The 19,419-nt window shown below is 48.8% G+C and overlaps 7 protein-coding genes across 7 annotated transcripts; 4 read left to right on the top strand and 3 right to left on the bottom strand.

Annotated features, from left to right (window-relative positions):
- Positions 1-351: 351 nt before the first annotated feature.
- Positions 352-1,067, top strand: FPOAC1_014058 (uncharacterized protein; the record flags this gene model as incomplete). The annotated part of the gene is made up of 2 exons (XM_044858382.1): positions 352-894; positions 945-1,067. 2 exons carry the CDS (start codon positions 352-354, stop codon positions 1,065-1,067), a joined length of 666 nt encoding a protein of 221 aa, XP_044700668.1.
- A 366-nt stretch (positions 1,068-1,433) lies between these two features.
- On the bottom strand, positions 1,434-2,285 carry FPOAC1_014057 (uncharacterized protein; the record flags this gene model as incomplete). The annotated part of the gene is made up of 3 exons (XM_044858381.1): positions 1,434-1,470; positions 1,526-1,559; positions 2,063-2,285. The coding sequence occupies 3 exons, from the start codon at positions 2,283-2,285 to the stop codon at positions 1,434-1,436; spliced, it is 294 nt and encodes a 97-aa protein (XP_044700667.1).
- Positions 2,286-3,224: 939 nt separating this feature from the next.
- On the bottom strand, positions 3,225-4,151 carry FPOAC1_014056 (uncharacterized protein; the record flags this gene model as incomplete). Its single annotated transcript, XM_044858380.1, has 1 exon — positions 3,225-4,151. The coding sequence occupies one exon, from the start codon at positions 4,149-4,151 to the stop codon at positions 3,225-3,227; it is 927 nt and encodes a 308-aa protein (XP_044700666.1).
- A 187-nt stretch (positions 4,152-4,338) lies between these two features.
- Positions 4,339-4,830, top strand: FPOAC1_014055 (uncharacterized protein; the record flags this gene model as incomplete). The annotated part of the gene is made up of 1 exon (XM_044858379.1): positions 4,339-4,830. One exon carries the CDS (start codon positions 4,339-4,341, stop codon positions 4,828-4,830), a length of 492 nt encoding a protein of 163 aa, XP_044700665.1.
- A 1,460-nt stretch (positions 4,831-6,290) lies between these two features.
- Positions 6,291-7,563, bottom strand: FPOAC1_014054 (uncharacterized protein; the record flags this gene model as incomplete). The annotated part of the gene is made up of 5 exons (XM_044858378.1): positions 6,291-6,575; positions 6,627-6,827; positions 6,890-7,288; positions 7,346-7,389; positions 7,446-7,563. 5 exons carry the CDS (start codon positions 7,561-7,563, stop codon positions 6,291-6,293), a joined length of 1,047 nt encoding a protein of 348 aa, XP_044700664.1.
- A 690-nt stretch (positions 7,564-8,253) lies between these two features.
- Positions 8,254-9,195, top strand: FPOAC1_014053 (uncharacterized protein; the record flags this gene model as incomplete). Its single annotated transcript, XM_044858377.1, has 1 exon — positions 8,254-9,195. The coding sequence occupies one exon, from the start codon at positions 8,254-8,256 to the stop codon at positions 9,193-9,195; it is 942 nt and encodes a 313-aa protein (XP_044700663.1).
- A 798-nt stretch (positions 9,196-9,993) lies between these two features.
- Positions 9,994-10,430, top strand: FPOAC1_014052 (uncharacterized protein; the record flags this gene model as incomplete). The annotated part of the gene is made up of 2 exons (XM_044858376.1): positions 9,994-10,307; positions 10,367-10,430. The coding sequence occupies 2 exons, from the start codon at positions 9,994-9,996 to the stop codon at positions 10,428-10,430; spliced, it is 378 nt and encodes a 125-aa protein (XP_044700662.1).
- Between the last annotated feature and the right edge of the window lie 8,989 nt (positions 10,431-19,419).

The raw sequence follows: 19,419 nt of genomic DNA, 5'->3' as shown, positions 1-19,419 counted from the left end.
GCAGTGAGACGAGATGATGTACCGAGAAGGATCGACCATGTGTGATCGGATGAGTGTGCCGAAGAAGTGGGTTAGAGAGGGATTGAGACTACCGTACAAACTCACGGAATTGGGTAGCGCGCGCCACTTTAAGCTAACTCAAAGAGGCATTATGTACTGCAGCTCTTCCCCGCCGATATTGAATCGGCCTGCTGTAAACCTCGGCAAAGTTGTTTGAGATGGTGGATGATAGCTTTGGCCACGGTGATGGTGGTCTATAAGTATCAGGGCTGCCAAGCCTTCGGTTCCAATCCGACCCAACACTCATCATTCATTACCTACGCTTGACAATACTAAAGCCAAGTATCAGCTATGCTTTCACAATTCATTACCTTCCTCGCCCTTACCGGCTGCGTAGCCGCCGCTCCTAACCTAAGAGCCGCAAAGTGTATATCTTACACCATCATCAATACCCGCGGCACCGGCGAACTCCAAGGTCCCTCCGCTGGCTTCCGCACCATGAACTCCCAGATCACATCCCAACTCCCCGGCGGCAAGATCTACAACACTGTGTACCCCGCCGGTTGGGACCAAAACTCTGCACAGGGAACGCAGGACATCATCCGCGAGGTGAAGAGCGTCTTGGCGTCTAACCCTAGTGAATGTTTCATCTTGGAGGGTTACTCCCAGGGCGCTGCGGCGACCGTGAACGCGTTGTCGCAGCTGACGGGGAATGCTGGGGATGCTGTTAAGGGGGTGTTTCTGATTGGTGACCCGTTGCATAAGAGCGGGTTGGCGTGTAATGTTGATAACAATGGTGGTACGACGACTCAGAATGTCAATGGGCTTGAGGCTTTTGGGGGTGGAGGTATTCCACAGAACTGGGTCTCTCGCACGCTTGATGTTTGTATCTTTGTAAGTTCTTATCAAGCTGGGTTTTGGATGGTATTGACTAATGTGAATAGGGCGATGGAGTCTGTGATACGACACATGGGTATGGCATCAATGCTCAGCATCTTGAGTATCCCAATGATCCAGAGACTCAGAAGCTCGGAACAACTTTTGTTGTCAAGAAGTTGACTGGGTAAGGGACTCGATTTGGAAGGGGAATGTTTATTTGTGTATCTAGTGTCGGGAATGGCGATGTACATAGTGTTTTGAGTTGTTCAGAAGTTGAGTGGGTTGTGTCGCGTACCCACTTTCCGCGCACCCCCACCGTCTGCGCACTCCCTGCGACCGTAATTTCCCAACCCCTTTTCTGTAAATATCATCACAACACCATTAAATAATATCAGAAAGAAATCCAAATTTTTAATATGAGTACTTCTGATGACGCTCGACATTGTGGTCAGGAAGAAATCCGTGAAAGAATCAATAGTGGCGAGTCAATTCGCAGTTGCGCAAAATTTTACAGGAAACGCGAGTCCACGCTCCGTGGTCAATTGAAAGGCGCGTCACAACCTGAGTCTGAGCCCGAATCTGAACCTGATCCTGGGGGCGCTATAGCTATATATATGAGAATGCAGTGTAAGGTCAGGGACCTTACATCCTAGTCTTTTGCCGTATAGCGCAGCAGGGGTCTATTGGTCAATAACTTACGCAATTGTTTCACGGCAATGATTAACATGTAAGCTCAACTGTTTAGGTCAAACGCATTTGATACATTTACCTAGTTGCAAAATTGTGACGGTTGGGGTTCCCAAGGGATAAACTAGTCCGTACTAGGTTTATGTTGGCAGATGCGTAGGGCGTTGTGATACTGAGCGTTGCGAAGTGTCACGTCTCTTAATACTGAATAAAGCGGGTAAGGCGTATTCAGGTAAAGATGTTTTATTGATAGCTGGTGAGCTAAGTTATATCTAGTGCTAAAGGAATGTATATATACTTGATGGTATGCAAGTCGTATGGCGTGCGTTCGACTTCTACAGGGTAGGTAACTACTTATTGGTGCGAAAAATGGGGATGTCCACCTTACGTGCGTGACGACTTGTTGGGTCGTAACAAAAAATCTTCTTATCTTACACTGAGAACACTCCGTCTCCTGCGACTTGTTTCACTCCTCCTCTTGCTTAGGGTTAACAACATCGGCAATCTCCTTGATTGCCTCGCTCAGAGACCGCATTTTCAATCTGCAGCACTAAGATCTCTTCCTTCAGAGTCTTGATCTCAGCGTCCTTCTTCGCAAGTTCAGCTTCATAATCTTTCTTCTGACGCAATGCCTCTTGTGTCTTCCTGGAGAGTTGTTCTTCCAGGTCTTTAGCCTCCTTGAGGTGGGTTTGGTGGGAGGGTCGACGAGATGATGACATGTTTATTTAGTTGTCGAATTGCTTAGGTGCTGGTGTCTGGAAATGATACTGCATCCCTTGGGGTATTTATACACATAACTGATTGACCCCGCAGAGCATTCATATAGCGATGTTGGGGCTCGGGATGACCGGCCGTTCAGAGAACAGAATTTTCAGAGAACGGCACGGAAGTGATACCGGGATTAAAACAGAATTTTCGTAGGTCGTTGAGACCAGTCCCATATTTTTTACTACTTTGTGGCATGAGTTATGAGAGAGTTTGAAACAATCATCTGATTGACACAAGGAAGTCTTGGCTCAGAAAAAAACCCAAACAGAAAAAGCGCGGATCCACTATAAAGCCTTGGCACAGGGCAAAATCGAAAGCGGAATGGTGCAGTCCCGCTTAAAATGTCTTGGCTCAGAAATATTCAAGAAAGGAATAGCTTGGCTACCCCGTATCGTATCGGCTTGCGAAGAGGCGATAGTAATGTAACGGAGCCATAAATGATACATTGATTCATCGATTCATCACTTTATTAATTGAAGCGACCAGCTCAACAACAACCGATTCTGCAATAGTGCACAGACCCCGCCCACGGACTTCCAGGCGAACAGCGCGTTGAAGCTTCCCAGCAAGGTTTGGACAACGTCCATATCTTTCCATTGTCCATGGAGAAGGCCTTCATTTCGAAGGGCATTATACAGATGTGCAGGGTACGTGATCGAGCCCCAGGAGTTCATGATGGCAATGCCAAGATTATACATCTTAGATCGAAAGTGGTATAGCACAAGCCCGCAGAGTATTGGGGAGTGAACAAGTACGCGGTGTCTTCCAGATTCCATGGCTAGGCTTCCAGCTCCTTGCGAGACTCTTTATTTGGCAAGGAAGACTGGATCTAGAGCCAACCATTGTAAGGAATTCTTAAACACGCGGAGAGCGCGCTCATTTGAAGCAGGTCAGTTTTTAATTCTCAAGTTCTCATGAAACTCGATATGGCTACTCAGCTCGCAAGCCATCGCAATCGTGTGTTTGAGCAGACTGTCTAATGCACTGGATGCGTGATCTCTGATGATGTGATGAACGTCCAAGAGGATTTGGTCGGCGTAGACAAGGTGGAAAGGTACGTTTCCAGTGGCATCCAACTCTCGGATTCCTCGAATGAAGTTGTCTTCAACTGGGTAGTTAGGAACAAGACGAGCGAGCGTGGCGGCCTCGGTGAAGAACTCGGATAGGATGATCTGATCCTCTTTGAATTCGGCTCGACCTTTCTTGGACGTTCGATCACTCTGGGGATCGTACGTTCCAAAAATGCCTTCCTTGTAGATTGGTGAATCATTTGGAGGTAAAACCCTAGCCAGGCCATCAAGCAACAGACTGGCATTCAGGTAGGTTTTGTCCGCGACCTCATAAATATTTTCATTTTTACCGGCTGGGCCCCATGAAAGAATATCATCCTGTGAAAATCTATCTCGTCTACGACAGATAAAAGAAAACTTCCCCAGCATAGTACTGGTACCACCATGATCTTTAAAAATTGAGAGGACTTGCTCAATAAGATTGCGTGCCAGATCGATCCCAGTATTCGTGGCAACAGCATCGTTGGCGAGATCGAAACATCCATCTCGGTAATTGGACCAAATCCATCCGATGTAGGACCTAATCTGGTTGAGATCGTTCACCATGATTGTGTACGCTACCAAAGCATCTTCATCTCCCTGTGCGTTCTTGGGACGCTCGATATCAGGGACATCTAGAAACTCTGGGGACGATTCGAAAATTTTGAGACTGCTGAAGCCAGTGATCAGAATGGTCTGGTATGAGTTGGTATTGGTATGGTAAATACCGCCAAGACTTGGTATGGTTTGAAGAAATCTCAATACCATGGTATTACCGGTATACCAAGTCATACCAGTAAGGCTAAAATGGGCTAAAAATAGGCTGAGTTGGTGGCGCTAGGCGGTTGGGTTAAGGACCAAACTGGCTAGCGCCTCAAGGTCAAGAATTTTCTCGGCTTAAAATTACAATCCTACAACACGTAGTTGACCTATTTACGGTATTGAGGTATCACATATGGAATATCCAGTTCCAACCTCGCCGTCCTCTCCGGCTACGAGCTCAACGCCATTATCCTTCAAGACTCCTACACCGTCGCCTGCTCCCACACTACTTGTCTCGACGCCATCACCTGCTCCCCTTCAGTATCCCGAGCCTCCAGACGAATTTGTACAAGACAACATCACGTACTTGAATCGCGAAAAGACCACAAAGAAAGCAGCCCGTCTGGGCTCATCATATGTATGGAAGTATGGTCTTCGCTACATCCGAGACAGTGATAAGAAAGAAGTGTATTACTGCCACGAGTGTGCAGCCGGAAAGCATAAGCAAGAGCTATTTATTATCAATGGCAGAATCGATTCCCTGAAGATACTGACCTTCCACCAGCGTACTATGCAGCTCAGATACTCGACCCATATCGAAAGTGGGCATGGTTCAGGCAAGAATGGGTACTCCAAGCCGGAAAAGAAAAACAAATGTAGTTTGATAACGCACAATCTGCGGTGAAGCAGCTCTGGGAGACAGGGTATAACAGACTTGCGTATTTTGATATGCTAAAGTGATATCACACTGTGCTAAAGTGCTAAAGTGATATATATCACCGTGAATATATATCACACTTTTTTCAGCTAAATGTGATATCACGATAGCTAAAATGCTATCGGCCGTGTGGCATGCTTATCCGATAAGATTAGATAATCTTATCTACTTTTGTTGGATCTACTCTAATTAGCTTTTGCAACACCCCTATTGGCTTGTGTCATCGTGCACAGACCATCGAGGCGCACAACGCGACATTTCCAGGTTGAGGATACACGAGACATGTGAGACTCCAAGGTCGAAATGGTCTTCTGACCGTGAGAACATTGGCACGGATAGAAAGCTCCTGACGGGAGATATCTAAACGGGCCAGTTTTGTTTGCATTACTTCCAATCTACGGAAAATCAGCATGTTTTGAAGTTCATCGTGGAAGTTTTTTACAAGACGGGCCTACCCTATATCTCAGTGCTTGAAAGATACCAGAGTGCTCACGTATTCCCCCACACTTGCGCAAGTACCCTCTAAACAATATTAGTCGCATTTCATGGTCACAAAGATTCGCTTTTCAACCTCCCCCACGCTGGACATAGTCCTTATGGGAATTGGGAAATGGTCTCATTCAATAAATTACCGTTGAAATTTAGAAAGCAGTCGTTTATGGGCTGCGGGGAAATATGATTGCTGCAGTTGCACGATACTTATCCTGACGTGTAAGCTCTTAATATGAAATATGTAGTTAAAGGGGTTATAAGAATACTAAATGTTCTAACGTGGTTGATAAGCGAGTAGGTCAGCGCACTGTATACCTAAAAATAGCCTACCCTATAAGACCTAGCTCCTTTAAATAAAATAGCTCAAACGAACTCTCTCCTGTAAAAATTTTTCCTTGCCACCCGCTGTTAGCGTTCTGCTAGGGCAGAAAATTACAGGCCAAAATGGCAACAAAAGCAGCTGTGGGACTAGCGGGACCCTAACAGCCGCCTGAAGAAAGGGATTCAGAGAGTTGACGTTTCTTCGTGACATGTGTCTTCAACGACACTGAGCTTCGCGAGCTCTTGACACCGCCTCCGGGCACTATTTCATTTGTCTTATCTGCGACTTCTTCCCACCTCGTCATTTCGGGGCCAATGACCCCCCGGACGAAAATATACATAACATAATATAACATGATAGACCAATCAGAACATGTTCCGATCATCTCAGCGAACTTCATGCTAAGACGGTTTGTAATCTGTGTTGTGCGAAACCCTGACGTACAGAACTAAATGGATGGGAGCTGCGACAATGCGGCAGTGGCAATTCGGCCAGCGAGGATTAGAGAACAGCACTGAGTTCGTGTCTTCTATTTACAGTTGAGGCTCGTGGCTAAGAGCTTAAATCAGCAGACAGAACTTAGAGTTCGCGTCTGCATAATTTCTATCATGTCTTATGCTATCGAGATACAGACCTTTCCAATAAAGCCTTGCTCGCTGATATGTGTAAACGCAGCAGGTGCGTCTTCAAACTTGAAAACACGATCAACATATGGCTTAATATCATGCTGCTCAATAGCCTCCTTCATTTGCAGCAAGTGCTCCAGGCTTCCACAGTGGATAGCACGGAACGTGGCCATGTTGAAATACATGTCAACTGTTGTAGGCTGTTGCTCTGCGAGGCCAGCGATGAAGCCCACAACTGCCACCAGACCATCCGACTTAACAGTCTTCAGTGCCTGAGACGCGATAAGTTTCTGGGAGTAGGATAGAAGAGCGAGGGAACCCACCTGAGTCATAGTATTGCCGCCAACGACGTCTACAACGAGATCCACACCTTTCTTTCCGGGGGTTTCACTCTTGACAGCGTCAGACCACTCGTTCACCTCCTTATAATTGATAACATGATCAGCACCAAGCCTCGACAGCACCTCGGCCTTTCTGGCGGAAGACGTAGTGGCGATGACTTTTGCTCCTCCAGCTTTTGCAAACTAGAAAAAGACTTCGGTAAGCATAAAACAGATAACTAGATGGGGGTTTGGGCGCTCCTAACCTGTAGGCTGAAAATGCTCACGCCGCCCGTGCCCTCAGTTAAGACGCACTGGCCTGGTCGGAGCTGATGATCGGGCAATCCATATAGAGCATTCCAAGCGGTGACCCCGGCAACGGTTAGTGTACTGGCTTCGATGAAGCTCAAGTTACTAGGCATAGGGGCCCAATATTCCTCATCAAGCACGACGTACTCTGAAAGGATGCCTGGGACGTCGGGGCTTGCAAGGTTTGAAACCTCAAACTCCCGCTGAAGACGGCCGGAGCGCCACATAGGCTTGAAGACTGAAAACACTTTATCTCCAGGCCGCAGACTCCTCACTCGTTCTCCAATAGCAACAACCACTCCAGCACCATCCGAGAGTGGAACAAAAGGCAGCGGCAATGGTACTGGATACAGACCCTAGCGGACTTCAGTGTTTGCTCAGAATCCTCAAATAATCAAGTCAATGGGCCATACCTGAGACAACGCGAGATCGCGATAATTCAGGCTCCAAGCAGCCACTGGAGAAAACAAAAATTAGTTTCTAATGCGCTCTTGCGGAATGGATCATACTCACTCTTGACGACAGCCTGGTTAGGTGCAGGAGGAACAAGATCGACAGATTCAAGCTTCAAAGATGACGGGCCATCGAGTGACGGCAGTACCCATCTTCTCGTAGTCTTCGGAATCGTCATCATCTAGATGATAATAAGCACGTAGAATAAACGATGTTGTTAGCAAAAATGGTTGGTAGACTGATAAGAAAAGAAAAGACAATTGTTAAAGCAAAAGTAGAACTTATACTTCTTTCTCAGTGCCTCTCAACTAATACATTGATCCGAACTCTTAGACACAACATTCCGGGAATCATGAAATTCTATTGGCTCGGGTTCTGCGAATTCCCCGTTGAATACGCGGACCGGGGGAACTGCCGCCCGGTACTGTATAAAAAGTCGCCGAAACTCCACAACGTTGTGGTTTAAGCTTTCGGCGATAGCGCATGACATCTAAACTCCGTCAAGAGCAGAGTGGAGGGACTGCAAGGCTTGAGTCTGAAGGTTGTAATTCAGAGAGCCAACTCAGGTGATTGGACACGGCAGTTCTTACGGCATGGTGACCTAGACAAAGCCGCAGATCTTGTAAGAAGTATAAATCTCGCTCCCAGCATCCTCCCCCCTCGCAGATTAATTACCACAAAATCACACAGTCCTACACCAGGTGCATCTGTTTGTGCGTACAAGATCTCATTCTCAATCCAATATAAACCCAGCAACTCATTCCCCTTTTAGTACACCACATCCCTTGTTAGCTAGTCGGACTAGAACTAACGTTTTCCCTTTATACATACCTACTACTAACATCACCTCAACTGGCAAGTCGGAAATATGTTTGGGGGGAGCACCAGCATCAACTTCAATCCTGATACGGATATCCCTGCATTGACGGGTAAGGTGATCTTGGTCACAGGAGGCAACAATGGACTCGGCAAAGAATCAATCTTGCAGCTAGCAAAGAATGAGCCTGCTGAGATCTGGATGGGGGCCCGCAATGCCGAGAAAGCACGCACGGCCATCAACGACATTCAGAAGGAGATACCTAAAGCAGTGTCTATCAACTTCCTCCATATGGACCTGGGATCCTTTGCAAGTATCTCCAAGGCCGCAAACACCTTCAGAAAGCAAGCATCGCGCCTGGACATTCTGATGCTAAATGCTGGCATCATGATCACGCCTGCTGGATTGACCGAAGATGGATACGAGATCCAATTTGGCACCAACCATATGGGGCATGCCTTACTCACCAAACTATTGCTGCCAACTCTTATCAACACTGCCAGCCTGCCAGACTCCGACGTTCGCGTTGTTGTGCTTTCATCCGAAGCCCATAACATGGCGCCAAGCGAAGGCATACTATGGGAGACACTGAAAACAGAAGCCAATGGCATCGCTACCCGCGCTCGATATGGACAGAGCAAATTGGCAAATATCCTTCACGCCCGGGAGCTCACTAAGCGATATCCCAAAATCAAGGCCGTCTCTGTCCACCCCGGCATGGTGAAGACAAACTTGGGCCATGAAACAGCCAGCCAGAGCATTGTGATAAGAACCGCCCTAACTGTTGCTAGAGCAGTTGTTGGCGTAGACGCCGCTACTGGAGCGCTGACTCAGCTATGGGCAGCGACAGGGAAAGGCGTTAAGGCTGGAGAGTATTATGAGCCTATCGGTATTACAGGCCGTGGCAGCAAGTGGACCACGGATGAGGAACTAGGGGTTAAGCTGTGGAAATGGACCGAGAGTGAGATTGAGGATTATAAAGTGGAGAAGTAATCCCACGTCCAGTAACATACGGTCAAGCTTTCAGCATAAAGGTATCCAGGATGAACGGGTCGAGTGGCTTTAATAAGTGTGAGGTACGACATATCAAGGGCCAATCTCTACAATTGTATAGCAATTCTATACGCAAGGCAGCATCTGTGTTGATAATTACTGGTCATAGGTCTAAATTGAGTGTGTTGATAAAAGTCAATATCAAAATTAATGTTTGCCTCCAGGGTGGGGAATCTATTTACCAATATAGACGAGATGTAGATAGATGTAAATCTACATCTATCTATCTACCAGGGGGCCATATGGGTCATCTATCTCAGCGTTCGACATAAGTAAAGTAATTGCAAGTAAGTAACCAAGTAAGTAAGTAATAAGTAAGTAAGTAAGCCCGGCAGCGAAGTAAGTAAGTAAAGCCTCTAAGAAGCAAGTAAGTAAGTAAGATCTAAGTAAGTGGGGCAAAACCGCAAGCACCGTGCGAGCGGATGTGAAACGCGGCCCATACGTTGGGGTCATGTATCCGGTTTCACATCCGGTTTGTCGCATCAAGTGCTCCAATCCTAACGACATGAGCTTAAATAGCCATACCTGAACACATGGCTATTCAAATTTCTTTTATTCCTAAGATATTTCTCATCAATTAACTGGTGCCATCTCTGATCCCTGTAGAGCCAATTGTCTGACAGGATTCCTTCCCACAGTTGGTCCTTATCGCGCAACAATCTGCTGCAGCAACGCGACAGTGCATTGACGCAGCTGATATCCCCGAACCTGGATACCGCATTTCGCTCTATTTTCGAGATGCCTGACAAAGAATCCATTGCGGGAACTTCCTCTTCCTCCTCCTTCGAGACGACCCAGTCCGTGGCTGGCAATAGTGCCCTTTCGAACCTTCGGCGCACGAGAAGCATAGCAAGCCAACTGGCGACCGTTCGGCCTGAGCATCTCGACGTCGCTCAACCTTCTTCACTCCCTTCGCTATACATCGACGGTCTCCGATATGTCCTAGAGGACTGGATACACAAAAGCGAAGGAGAAGCCTTTCATGGATCCTTCGGTACGGCAAATACGTCATCAGGCTTAGCGACGACGGTACAGCAGGTGGCCGATACTGGGTTTGTGGTCTATGTGACCCACGGAACCAGGTTAAGATATTGGAGGCTAAGGCAACCAGGGTTCAAATCCACGACACTCCACGACACATTTGTGAATATGGCGTGGATATGGATGCTGACTAATAACTTCGATGTGGAATGGGTGGAAATGGATCCATTATGGAAATGAATCCATATTGTGGAATTTGTGGAATGAAACCTACTTTGTCCAACAATGGTAATTAGTGGGCCGCATCCAGGTCTTGGTCGTCGACGTTTTTGTCACTCGTCCATTAGAATCCTATCTAGCGACCCGATCAAACCGGCACGCAACCAACTCCGTAGTGTCTGACAAAGCCCAATTGTACTGGCATCTAGCCTATTGCGGCTCTTGGTAACCATGCGGCCAGTGGTCGAGAATAGCCTCTCACACTCGGCTGACATTGGTGGCACAGTAAGCAGATCCAAGGCCATTCTAGACAACCGGGGGTATTTGAGCCGCCTTATGTGCCAGTATTCGTAGGGATCTGTGACAGAAGCATCAGCATCCTCGATATCACGCTGCCACTGCTCGTATTCATCAAGATCCAGACCGCCAACCGAGGACCTAGGGGATTGAGCTGGGGATTGAATTGGCGACTCGGTAACAGAAATCCCTCCAGCCGTCAGTCCTCGCTTCTTTGTGCGCCACGCTGTGAACTTGTTTCTTGAGGTCTTCAGCCGCTTATTGGCAGGCAACTCAATCTCTGGGTCATCAACCTCCAGGTCCCTATACTCTCTCTCCCAGAGATCCTGGACCATCTCCTTCGCCTTGGTAATCCACAACTGTCTTTCGTCGTCGTCTCCCCACAAATCGTCAAACAGTGCCCACCGGTAGGCAGGATGAAGAACTGCGGCGCCATAGATCAGGGGGCTGTCGTTCAGATGCTCGTAGTATTCGTTCAATTTGAGCCAGCCCAGGTTGATGTTGACAGCGAGATGATGGCCGTCCGGAAAATTGGCGACTGCTCTTTTCCCGGATTCGAGGGTTTCGAGAAGAAATTCGTACGCGTGAATAAGATCCCAGCTTGTTCCTGTACAAGTCAGCTGTTAAAATAGGAATCAGGCCGCTTTTGAGAAGTCTAAGGCTTACCAGACAGTGGAGGGTCGATCTCGTTTTCTTCGACCTTTCTCTGGTGTTTTCCCTGTCCATCACCCTCAAGGCCTCTCACAACCAGCTGGAAGTCAAGCAAAATGTCGTAAAGAGTCCCGAGCACATGCCAATCATCAGCTGTCATGCGATTCTCTTCCTTCAGGAAGAAGGGCAGCTTGGAGCCCTTTTTGATGTGGCCAGCTCTCGTCAAGTTGACCTTCTCCCACTCGTTTGATGCTCTCTGGACAAAAGAATTATAAAATGGCCTCAAGGCGAGAGCGCGCTCAATCATCGAGAATTGAGAAAGCCACCGGGTAGCATTGTCGACCACAACTCCAACTGGACGGTGTTTCTTGAGCTGAGCATCATCAGAGAGTTGGCTCTCGACAGCTTGTACCTTCTTGAGCATATCGGTCCACGTGTCCGATCTGCTCACCTCCTAGGTCTTCGTGAGTATAACAAATAAAGCAGGTGACTCAGCCACCTACAACAGCAAAGTTATGCCATTTTCCAACAGAGCCTCGCCTCCTCCAGACTTCATGCTCCTTCGCTGCCGTGTGAAGTCCTTCGAAGACCTCTTTCTCGAAAGCATCCGGGTTCTTGCCATACAGCATCTGTTTCACTACTATGTTGACAACGTGGCCAACGCAGCGAACCCATCGCTTCGCCCAGTCGAAACCAAATTCTAATCCAATCTCCCCCATCGAGGTTTTATTGTTACCGGCATTATCCAGTGTAAAATATCCGAGTTTATCGCTGATCTCGTACTCCCGAATGATCTCGATAATTTGCCCGGCGATATTCTCGCCTGTGTGCCGCTCCGTAAGCTCAGGCAGTCCGAGAACGCACTTCTGCGGCCGATTGTTTGAATCCCGAAACACACATGTGATGCCGTATAAGGCGTGTCGGTTACCAGACTTCCAGCCATCGTACTGGATATGGATCTGTCCCGGACTCTTTCGCAAAGCATCCTTCACTCTTTCCATATTGTTGGTAAATTCTCGTTCTGCGATGGCACGCACGGTCACGTCAGTAATGTTAGCTTTTGTGATCTCAACAGATGGATTGAGGTAGTTGAAGATGTCTCGAAGATCTTGATCGTTGACGATCGAGAAGGATTGGTTAGAATTGACAATCCAGTTGACAAGTTTCTGCTGGAATACAGTTTTGTCGAAACGTTTGATCAAGGTATTGATCAAATCTTGTTCCTTCGGCTCCTTCGGGTTCAACTGTAGGATTGTTGCAATGGACTGATGTGCTTTCTCGGATGCCTTCGCAGGCTTTTGCCTCTTGCCTGTCGGATCCATGATGCCATTGTGGTCCGTGTACAGGTGACCCTCAGCGTTCTGCAACCCTTTGATGGCATAACTCTTTGGCCTCGGCCGCTTTTGCTTGATGCAAAGGCAACACACCCATCGGCGTTCCCCCTTTTGGGCATGCTGGATATCGTAGCCGAACTGATATACCCATTGACGCACTTGGCCGTCTCTCTCCGTCAAGGTCCAGCCTTTGTAGAGCTGGAAGAGTCGTTGATTGTCTTCTTCTGTACGTTCTGGAACGGGTGTGGTTGACTTGGTAGGATGAAGGGTGGCCATTTCGATTTGGGATAGTAAGGGCGTGAGTAATAGTAAACCGTCCTAGAATAGACTTGTTTGAACTTTGTGTACGGGTAAAACGGAGTGGAAAATTGTTGCTGTTGCGTTGTTATTGCCGATGGAAAGTACTTAGGGTATGCGCTATTTCATAAGGAAATCCAGGTATTTTCAAACCCCACCTAAATTTCCATTCCTTGCCACAATTTCCACATGTGGAACATGTGGAAGGGATTCCGTGGCGTGGATATGGAAATGCTGAAGCCTACGTGGAATGGAATGGAATGGATATGGATCCACATTATGGATCCATATGTGGATTTCGTGGTATGGATTTGAACCCTGGGTGGCGGTGTCGCCTGCGCTTCGACTACCCTATACCCGAATATTCGGCCGCGATGTTGGCGATCGGAATATCTTCACACGGCTTGCCGGCAACTTGACGACCTCGCAAAACCTCTCTACCTCGCCGGGCGGTAATGTGGCCGTTAAAAAAACCTTTTGCACACCCCATTCGTTCAAAACCTGACCCAACTCCATCATCTGCGGTCGAAATCGGGCGGTGCTGTCCAACATTGTGTGGCACTCATCCACTACAACTCGTGTGGCACTCATCCACTACAACTCGGTCTAATGCACACCGTGCTTGTAATCGGTTTACGAAATCGCCAAACTCCTTCGTCACCGCTGACTCGGGCGTCACGAATATAATTGGGGCAATCTGGTGTCCCTCGCGGCTCTTCCAACTATATGTCCCGATTTTGCTCTTATCACAACGACCGTGTAAATCATCCCGTAATGAAATCAACGGCACGATCACGATTGTCGTCCCGCCGTTGTCGTTGGCACAATATGCTGGTAATAAAAACGACATACTCTTGCCCTCACCTGTGCCTGCGATCTGGATAATCGGACTCTCGCCCCGTATGATCGCCCGGATCACCGTCTCCTGCTGACCACGGAACGCCGCCGACGGCCCCATCATCTGCCGTAACTGACCGGCAATATCGACCTGCTGCAATCGTCTGAACCGCTGCATCCGATTATACTCACGCTCCGTGTCATACGGGGCTCGTTTTCGCCGGGTTGCGGCCGACGCCCCACTCTCCTCGCTGTCCTGGAACTCGAACAAACGGTGCCACTGCCTGCTGACGGCTCGGAACTTGTCCCGCATCGATGCCGTGCTGAACAATCCCTGCTGCAACTCGCGTGCGTATACCATGCCCGCCACGTGCGTTGCGTGCCCGGCTTGCAAATCCACCGGGTTGTCATCCAAATCGTCATCTTCATCCTCCCCATCCAATGTCGACTCTTTAAATGCACCGTTCAAATACCGACGGGCTATGGCGATCGCAATCTGCCTCCATGAACTGATACCTAACGTCACGCCTAATAATCGCCTGCTGTGCCGTTGGATGATTCGACGGACCCGGTCTGATGTCCACTTCCGCTCCTGCACCCAGCTCTGGAACCCAATATCATCGGCGTTCGCGGGGTTATCGGGGTCATGCGGGTTCTCTGTACTACCTCCGCTGTTATCATCGTCTTCTTCATGCATGCCGCCGCCATTCTGACTGTGCCTCTCCAATGCCGCTCGTCTTGCCTCCCTCTCCTCTACGATACTGCCTTCTGCCTTGCGTACCACTTCATCCGGCCACATGAACGGGCTGCGGATACCGGCATCTTTGACGATACCCTGAACCTGCTGCCAAAATGGCAAAACCAACCATAAATACCACACCAATAACTCTCCCACGGCATGCGGTAAATACCGGTGAATCACCTTGGCCTGACCCGTCAACCGGAATCCCTTGTGATATAACGTGACCACGCACATCATGCCGTTGTGCGCCAATATGTTCCTGACCCCTCCATTCATGGTGTTCTGGTGCCGGATGCCCGACATCTCGGGTATCCGTGCTGGCTGGCTCATCATGTACATCAACATGAACATTCGTTCCATGAACCCGTTGAATGTCTGGCCATATGACTGTACCGCCCGGGCCTGGAATGGCTTTCCGTCCCTTCTGCCGTTGTCGATCCACACCTTGCGTCGTGCCTGGCCCTGCCCGTCCGGTTGTGTATCGGTGATCTGGTTCATCACCCAATTCTTACCTCTCTTTACCCACTCGCGGTTCCGTTCATCGGTCAAAAATGAATACCCCATCCGGTCCTCACTGTGATCGTCCTCCACCTCCTTCCACGGGATTCGCGGTAACTGGTCCACGTCTTCCACCATCGTCAACGTCGCTAAATGCTCCCTCGCCTCCCTCGTCAATGCATGCAACATCTCGGTCAACGCGGCCATCCGGAACCGTGTCTTTCTATACGTGATATGGTCGCCATCCCAATCCACGGTTCCGCCTGCTGGCGTGTTGAACCGAATATACATGCCGTACGTGCGTGCCTCGTATATCCAATCCATCGGCGTCGGCTCGGCGTATGTCTCCTTCGATGTCACCGTCATGAACCTCTGCACCTTCTCACGCACGATCCGGAACATGCTGGTCGCCTCCTCCTCGGCCTCTTCCTCACCTAAACCCTTCTCCTGCTGTAATCGGGCCACCTCTTCCTTCCTCTCCCGATACGACTGATACACGACCATGGCCCGCGCTACTTTGATCACGGCTGAATACATGGGCGTGTAATCCATCACATCCATCCATCCACCGTCTTTGCGGATGCCCAGCACGGCCAACCCACTGATAATACCACTGCGGTATTCACCTGCCGTTAACCTGTGATCCAACAATGCCATAACGACCTGCAGCGTCAACTCGTCCACGCGCTCCTCATCTAATGGATTGGCTTCGGGGTCTTCAACATACTCCTCTATTAACTCCGTCAACTCGTCCATCGTATCCCCCTGTCGTTTCGTTAATCGGAACCCGGGCCTCTCGTTGTCCTCCATGGTCTCGGCACGGTATACATAACATATCAACTTGACCCAAACTGCTGTGTACCGTGCCCATGTGTCTTCTTCGACTCGGTTGTCGAATGGCCGCCGCGGCTTCTTGTCTACCTCCTTCCGTTGTACTTCGAATAATGCCTGGCTGCCGACCGTGCTGGGCGTGGCTGTAATCCGTGCCTGCAACATGACCCGCATGATACTGTCCTGGATCAACTGTAAAACATGCTCTTCTTCGCCGACCGGGTCTGTCAACTGTCTCATGGCTTCCGGATCTAAACCCTGCAAATGGTCGGCCCATCCTACACGCTCTAACCACGCGTTCGCATCTGTCTTTGCGTCGGCGGCTTTGATGCACTCTCTATCCTCTCGCTCGAACTGCTCTTGCTTCTGCTCCATGGCACGCACCGCCCGCTCCATCATGGCGGCCTCATCGGCCGTCTGGGTGGCCGGCGCCCCAAACCCGACCTCGAACCAACTACTGGCCGGCCCGTTGCTGAAAAACCGCTGGCTTTGGACGCCGGTGCGCCATGGGACCAGCTGGGCCTGTATCCTCCGCGTTTGCTGACTTCCGCCTCTCCCGCGCGGGTTACTCCAACCGTGTTCCTTACGGTAATGCTCCTGCATGCCTCGCGGGGTGTCAACCACGGTCCAACACCCTTCCTCGCCACAACCTAAGTTATCGGGGACCGGCGGGTGGATATATGGGATCGGGTCGGTCGTCGGCGGTGGCGTTGGCCACGTTAACAACCCTCTTCTGTCATCAATCATGCCGGGCAAATCCCTGACTTGCTGGGTAATCTCTCTTCTGACTGCTGCTTTGATGCTCTTATGGTGCTTCTTTAAATGCGATTCAACCTCCTTGGTGACATATGCATAACGGCATACTGTACAAATCACAAATGGGTACTCGGTTAATTTAATAAATGGTAACATTGTGGCTGGATGTCTTTGGTTTTTATCTGATATGGATGGCTGGTTGTTTTTCTAACTATTTACTTATCCTCCTTGGACCCCTGTTAAACTTACCTCTGCTGTTGCTATGATACAAAACCTTAATTGTTGTCTGCCTCTTTACCCTTGCCTTGACCTCATGGATGACTAATGGCTACTGCTGAACCTTGGCTGTGTCTGATGACTAATGTGGCCTGCTGGATCCCGGTCTGTTAACTTCAATTGATCAATTGACTCAAACTTCAAACCAGTCGCAATGCCGCAAAAATGATTTTCGAAGGCTGGCAAGCCATATATAAGCTTCCCTCAAAGTAATAAATCGATGCATCTACTTGAAATGCATTTTACTGATAAAAACTTATGGGTGACCTGAATCCGTTGGGGTGCAATGGATTCAGGTCGTCATTTCATTAGCGTCTTTTTTTTTAATATGGGAAAGCCATTGGATTCAGAGCTGTATCCGCCATGCAGCTGGGATAGGGCATGGGGGTTGTTTCATCAACTGTGGCGTGAACTCTGACATCAAGTCTTCGAGTAAACGTGCGCTCAATACTTCCTCGGCGCATGAACGAATTTGTTGAACCTTTTCCGTCCTGCAACTGAATATCGCGGCAGGCTCTTGGCTTGCTGTAGTGATTAAATCCCTGACGACCTCGTCAATAGCTTCGAAAGTGCAGCATGTATGGGTCATGTCAAGGGCCTCAAACGTAAGAAGACGCAAAACCTCATTGACGAAACCACATGGTGAGGATGACGAATCAAGTATTGAATGATGAAAAACAATATGCCGCAGTACATCGAAATCCATTACTATTCCAGGCCGGCGATCGTCAAGATGAGATTTGAGAAGTAGCTTGGTGGGTGAGCATCCATGAGTTGTCGCATTACACCAGTGATCGGAATGGTCTGGTATGGTCTGGTATGGGGGGTCAAACCAAACCATACGGCGGCCAATACATGGGCACCTAGGTGCCCAAATAAAGTTAAGCGCACCCAGGTGCGCCGCCTGACTAAGCGTGGCACCAATACATAGCCTACAACAGGACGGTTAGGGCTACTTTGGAGAGCTGTTGCGGGACAGATAGGCGGGGGATGAGCTCAAAGATACAGCTGTAGCCTAACTGTGGGTTAATGGGTGATTAAAGTCTTGAACACATTATTTTGCGGTGAACACGATTCTATAGGTCCACGGAGCGTTGCAGAGTCGACAGCATGAAAACTGATCCAAAGACCGCCCTGTGAGGAGTAAGAGCACAGCACACATGTCAATCCAGCGCGCAAAACGACTTGATTATTAGATAGGAAGTGACTATATTCTTTGGTCCATATACGTTTAATTCCAATGCAATATCATCTCCAGGTATCAATGACGGTGTTGTAGTTGAGTCGATGAAGCAAATGTCTTAACACAATCTCAGGTGTTAGTGCTGTTGTACCTGCCGTACGAGTCATGAAGGCCGGCTGAGGCTTTAGTGCTTTGTCAAAGTGTGGGGAATTTTGAGCCAATAATATTGCGTGCCCTAGGGGGGATGCCCAAGGTTATTTGGGCACCTAGGTGCCCATCATGTATTGGCCGCCGCTCTACAGGGGCTGATGACTAACCTGGCGGGCCAAATCCTGGTCTCGATTCAACTTCAATCGATGAATTGAATTGAACTTTGAACCGGTCGCAATGCCACAAAATTGACTTTCGCAGGCCGGCAAGCCAGACATAAGCTTCCCTCAGTATAATGAATTAATGCATCCACTTGAAATGCATTTTATCGACTGAAGCTTTAGGGGTGCAGCGATTCCGTTTATGTTAAATGGAATCGCTATACTTTCATTAGTGCCCTTTTTCTTAACTATGTGTTTGCAATTAGAATCGCTGGCATTTCTGCCTGGATGCTAAGATAGGGTTAAAAATGCAGTGTAGATGGATTACAGATCAGCCACGGACAGTTAAACCTGGGGGTCGTAAATGTTACAGTTGTCGTAGAATGTAAATGTTACAGTCGCGTCACGTAACCCCAAGCTGACGCTAGCTAACCCCAAGTGTGGGGTTGGGGTTATTTTAACCAATTAGCTACTCGATCGAGCCTCAGACGATCCAGCCTAAAAGTTTAAGCGAAAATCTCCATTTTGGTGAGCGATTCATGATGAATCGCCTCTTAATCGCCTGTCACAGATGGCTCTCGATGTGCTCTCCGTCCTTCCTATGTCTGCCGATGTTGAGAGGCTCTTCTCAACGTGTGGTCGAATGGTTCGTGACGATCGTGCCAGGCTGGACGCTAGTACGATCGGGATGACACAGACGGTGAGGTCATGGCATTGCGGAGGCTATATGAAGAGCACTGAGAAGCTCCTTGAGGATATAAAGGTGCCAGGGACTGATGTGTTAGCTGAAATGAGCTTTGCAGAGGCCCGGGAGGCAACAGGTGGGAGGATCACGTGTATTGTCCCTTTATAGCGTCCACGCATTTCCATTTCCACGTCCATCCATTCCACGGGCCCACTCTTAGCGTCCATTTCCATCCATTCCATCCACGGTGGGCCTACATGGACGCC

Source organism: Fusarium poae, assembly GCF_019609905.1.
Source record: "Fusarium poae strain DAOMC 252244 chromosome Unknown contig_6, whole genome shotgun sequence".
NCBI classification, from domain to species: Eukaryota; Fungi; Ascomycota; class Sordariomycetes; order Hypocreales; family Nectriaceae; genus Fusarium; species Fusarium poae.
Note: the sequence above shows the minus strand (reverse complement) of the source record. Positions and strands in the feature narration are given on the sequence as shown.